The sequence below is a fragment of the Alosa pseudoharengus genome, unplaced genomic scaffold (assembly GCF_046254945.1).
Source record: "Alosa pseudoharengus isolate Yale_2024_CS ecotype anadromous, Long Island Sound unplaced genomic scaffold, YU_APseudo_1.1 YU_APseudo_1.1_scf_14, whole genome shotgun sequence".
Lineage (NCBI taxonomy): Eukaryota > Metazoa > Chordata > Actinopteri > Clupeiformes > Clupeidae > Alosa > Alosa pseudoharengus.
Genome location: NW_027468609.1, coordinates 33,065,196 through 33,069,982, shown reverse-complemented (window position 1 = coordinate 33,069,982; position 4,787 = coordinate 33,065,196). Strand labels below are relative to the sequence as shown.

Below are 4,787 nucleotides of genomic sequence, written 5' to 3'. Positions count from 1 at the left end.
CCCATTACCCCGCCCATGTTCTGCAGAGAGAGAAAGAAGGGAAAGAAAGAAACAAAGGCAGAGAGATTACCCCGCTCAGCTCAGCCCTCTCCATCTGCAGCCAAGCCCATTGAAAGCTCTCTCTCAACATGCATGTTTTTGAGGTTTTTTAGCTTGGACGCATCTTATGGCTTCTCTCTAATGCTGCTTTGTCTTGATTTAATCTGTTTGAGTGATTAGCATGAATACATCTTTCTAATTTGTTATGGTTTCTTTGTTATGTTAGTTTTTGTCGATTGTTTGTTGTATTTTTCGTGATTGCTTCATCTTCACCTTCGCTTCCTGTCTCAACATGTTTGAGGGTGTTCACTCGGCCTCGGTGACCTGCTTGACAGCCTGGGAGGAGTGCTTCTCCACCTTCTTGGTGGAGACCATCTTCTCCTGGACCACTTCCTCCACCTCCTTGACGGTCTCCGTGACAGTCACTGACTTTGTGACATGCTTGGCTCCGTCCTCTCCGGTGGTGATTGTCTCCACGGTTTGAGTGATGATCACCTTCTGGCTGGGGTCATCTTTGGATGGGCTCTCCTCCTCGACGCCGTTGGAGATCACCTCCTTCTCAGCAGGCTCCTTCTCCTCTTCCTTCTTGCCCTTGTCAGCTTCTTTCTTTTCTTCCTTCTTCTCTGCTGGCTCGGGCTCGCTCTTCTTCTCTACTTTCTCGGGGGCAGCTTTGGGGGCCTCCTCTTTTGGGGGCTCAGCTTTCTTCTCCTCTTTCTTGGGTGATTCTGCAGCTTTGGGCTCCTCTTTCTTGGGGCTCTCGGTCTTGGGGGCCTTTGGAGCTTGTGCCTTGGTCGGCTCACTCTTCACAGCTTCAGGTTTTGGGGATTCACTCTTTGGGGACTCAGCCTTTGGAGATTCAGGTTTTGGGGACTCAGCTCTTGGAGATTCACTCTTTGGGGACTGGGCCTTTGGGGATTCAGCTTTTGGAGATTCACTCTTTGGGGCCTCGGGTGTGGCAGTCTTGGCGGTCTCTGTCTTTGGGGCTTCAGCCTTGGTTGCAGGTGCTTCAGATTTCTCTTCCTTCTTCTTCTCGTCTTTGGCGGCCTCCTTCTCTGGCTCTGCTTTGGTCTCCTTCTCGTCACCACTTCCTGCATCAGATTTTGCTTTGTCATCACCAGCCTCTTCTTCCTCCTCTTCTTCCTCTTCAGCTTTTTCCTCTTCTTTGTCACTTTCCGCCTTCTCTTTCTCTGGAGAGGCCTTTGACTCTGTGGCCTTGGTGCTCAGCACGGTCTCTTCCACCTCCTGAGCCTCATCCTCTCCTCCCTCTCCCTTATCACCCTTCTCTCCTTCCTCCTCTCCTCCCTCTGCCTCTCCTTCTCCCTCTCCTTCCTTGCCTTCTTTCTCCTCTTCACCACCCTCTCCTTCTTCCTCTTCATCTCCACCCTCTTTTTCTCCTCCTTCCTCTTCCTCTTCCTCACCAGGAGCGCTTGTGCTGAGTTTAGCATCACTAGCGGCTACCACCTCCTCCTCCTCTGCCTCAGCCTCTTCCTCTTTCTCATCTCCCTCCTCTTTCTCTCCCTCCTCTTCACCAGCTTCATCACCTTCCTCACCCTCTCCTTCACCTTCATCCTCCTCTCCGCCTTGGTCTCCTCCAAGAGCAGCAGCCAGCTCATTGGCTATCTCGGCCAAAGCCTCATCCATTTCAGCCTTTTCATCCTCAACACGGGTCTCCTCAATGATTTCCTCCACAAACTTGTGCTGCACCTTAAGCTTGGGGGGCTCACTTTTGACCTTGGAGATCTTGGTGGTGACTGACTGACGGTAAGGGTAAGTGCTGAAGTGTGTCTCCTCCCCTTCTAGAAGTTTCCTGGATGATTAATAACAGAAACATATTTGTATGTTTATATTATGATATAACATATTTATATTTCATACCTGTTGTCACTTACATATTCATTCTCCACCTAAAACTACATACATGCATGTAAAGGATAATCAATGTAAAAAGCTGCTTTACCTGTAAGCAGCAATCTCTATATCAAGAGCCATCTTGACATTGAGTAGATCTTGGTACTCGCGCAGGTGGCGAGCCATTTCCCATTTCGTGCTCTTCAATTCATTGTCCAGTTGATTGATTGTTTCCTGTGTGATAAGATGAGAGTTACTATTATGAACTGCAACACTGAAACAAATCATAAGAATCAGAGCTGACAGATGTAGCTCTTATTGTTTAAAGCCTCTCACGCAGATGACATCGATACCTGTGTGTCAGATTATGATTCATTCACGCATACTGCATATGTATCAGGGCGTGGTTCTAACTCACATCGGACAAAAAAAAAATGCGTCACTCGTTAATCCAACAGAACCACTATGGCACTGCAATAATAAGGGAAAGAGTTTTTCTAAGTGTTATTACAGTTTGTTTTAAATAAAAAAAAATACAAACGCTTTACAAGGAATATTATTTTGTATGGTGTATGTTTTTAGATGAGGGTGTATTAATGTTTGAATTTCAATCATCATCATACTAGATTTTTCTTTTTTTCTTTCTTAACTTTTTTTTTTAGAAAATACTATTTTGACGCATTAAAGCAATTTGCGGGTTATTGGGTTCGTATTTTATTTCAAGGGCGCCCAGTGGCGTGTCTGGTATTCCTCCTTGATGTCTAGTGGGGTGATGTGAGGACGCAGCCAATCCATACACTGAGCTGCAGTTCTGACTCAGCAAGGAACAAAACAGGGGGGTGATTGTGTCTGCCTCGCATTGCCTCTAACCCCCCTCCACTCGACTTGGGCGAGTCCTTGAATTGTTCACTAGTCGCTGTGTGAAATGACTGCAATCCATTTAGTCTGTCTCTGTTGTGCAGTTGTTTAACAGATACAGAATGCCCTCAAGCGAAACCCCTTTGCACACCTGCATGTAGTTTTAACTCCCTTTGTATTTTACTATCAAGCAAGTGCATATTGATTGAATCCCCCTAAAACGTCATAAAATCAGTCGGTGCCTTTATGGATAATTCACATGGACATACTGGTTATGCAAAGAATTACAGAAACCTTGGTATTCTTTTCACAGCATATCCTTTTACCTACACCATTGTTAGGAGCTAAGTCTGCGATTCTAACACTTGTGAATAAAGCTGATTTAAAGCACTGGAGACGTGACGCACTTTTGTGTCAATGTCATCCCAACCTATATCCACACCTTTAGCAAGACTTTAAGAACAAAGCACATGCATGTCTAATATTAAAACTAAGAACTGCTAAAGTTATTCCACTTTGAATAGTTCACCCACCTGAAGGCTGGCCATGTCACTGTTGTGTCGGTCCTCGATGTCAGTGAGTTGTCTCTCAAGTGAGTCCTTCGTTCCCCGAACGGACTCGAGTTCGATGGTCTTGGACTGGAGCTGACGGCGGTAGTCTGCGATCTCATCCCGGGCGGATTTGATTGCATCTTTGTTCTGTTCCGCCGCCTCGTTCAGCTTGGAAAACTTGCACATAAACCAGTCTTCTACTTGCTGTAGATTTTGGGAAGAGTGCCCTTCCAGCTGTGAGCGGATCTCCCGGAGCGCCTCAGTGAGGTCGGTCTTCTGGTAGTCCCTCTTCTCCATACTGATCTGCGACTCTTGAACTTGGGCGAGCAGCTCATTCACCTCTTCTTCATGGTTGTTGCGAATGAAAGCGATTTCATCCTGCAGTGACTGAACTTTCTTCTCCAACTCTGCCTTCACTAATGTCGAGTCTGTCGTGTCCTTCTTCAGTGCACGGATGATGGCTTCCGTCTCCTCCCTGATACGGGCTTCCTCATCGAAGCGGTCCCTAAGCCTCTGGATGTCTTCCTCGATGTGCTCCGTGTCCAGCTGAATCTGCGCCTTTTCGTGGTGGATCTGCTCCAGCATGGCACGCAGTTCTTGCAGCTCCTGGTCGTAAACATCACCAAGTTTAGATTGCGACGCTTGTCTCTGCCGCAGTGCCTGAATCTCTGCCTCAATCTGCCTGTTCTGCTGCTCCAGGTAGTGCACCTTGTCGATGTAACCGGCGAAGCGGTCGTTGAGCCCTTGGAGCTGTTCCTTCTCGTTGGTGCGCTTGTAGTCTCCGTTTAGAATTGATGTCTGGCCGTAGTCGACGCTGTCGGCAGAGCTGAGCACAGCGGAGCTGTATGTTCGGGCCACCGGCGTGCTGACGGTCCTCTTATACGTTACACTGGAACCGGGGCTTGCACGGGACCAAGACTGGGAACGATACCCGCTGGAGGGAGAGCCGCTGGAGCGGACGTAGGTAGTCCTGGAGTCCATCATTCTCCTACTCCCTATAGAGTCCATCGGGTAACTCATCTGGGCAGGCGGGGGGTGAGCGTGCGAATGACGGGTACAGTGTGAGGTGGAGGCGTGTGGTGTGTTCCTGTGTGTAAGTGTGGGGTGTGTGGCTCTCACAGCATCAGTAAGTCCTACGACCCGCCTTTTATATCTGAGGCGCAGTCGCTAACGACTACAAGCTTTGCCTTGACTGGACAATTGATCCGTCCAAGTAGGAGGGAACCTTTTCAGCCCCCCCGTCACGTTCTGCATCAGTGGATCAAGATACCGGTCAAATACAGCACGTGGGATGAGTCTGCATTGGCCCCCACTAAAACAAAAAACATAGAAATAAGCAATGGGTTGCAATGAGTTCAAAGAGCAAAGCAAATACGGTTGAAGATGTATGCATTCATTAGGTGGGTAAATGTGTGGTTTAGACTATTCAATTCCAGATGTAATGCAAAAATGTTCCCCAACTTGGCTCAAAATAGTTCATTGTAAATGTCT

At 47.8% G+C, this 4,787-nt stretch overlaps 1 protein-coding gene across 1 annotated transcript; it reads right to left on the bottom strand.

Annotated features, from left to right (window-relative positions):
- Positions 1 to 345: 345 nt before the first annotated feature.
- nefma (neurofilament medium chain a) lies at positions 346 to 4,316 on the bottom strand. The gene is made up of 3 exons (XM_076283355.1): positions 3,279 to 4,316; positions 1,997 to 2,121; positions 346 to 1,846 (listed from the first exon to the last, which is right to left on the bottom strand). The coding sequence occupies exons 1-3, from the start codon at positions 4,314 to 4,316 to the stop codon at positions 346 to 348; spliced, it is 2,664 nt and encodes an 887-aa protein (XP_076139470.1).
- Between the last annotated feature and the right edge of the window lie 471 nt (positions 4,317 to 4,787).

Bases quoted from the DNA above. Each gene is read 5' to 3' on its own strand.
- nefma (XM_076283355.1), bottom strand. From the start codon at position 4,316: ATGAGTTACCCGATGGACTCTATAGGGAGTAGGAGAATGATGGACTCC. The intron at 2,122-3,278 runs GTGGGTGAACTA...CTTATCACACAG, and splicing joins GTGACATGGCCAGCCTTCAG to GAAACAATCAATCAACTGGA. The intron at 1,847-1,996 runs GTAAAGCAGCTT...TTAATCATCCAG, and splicing joins ATAGAGATTGCTGCTTACAG to GAAACTTCTAGAAGGGGAGG.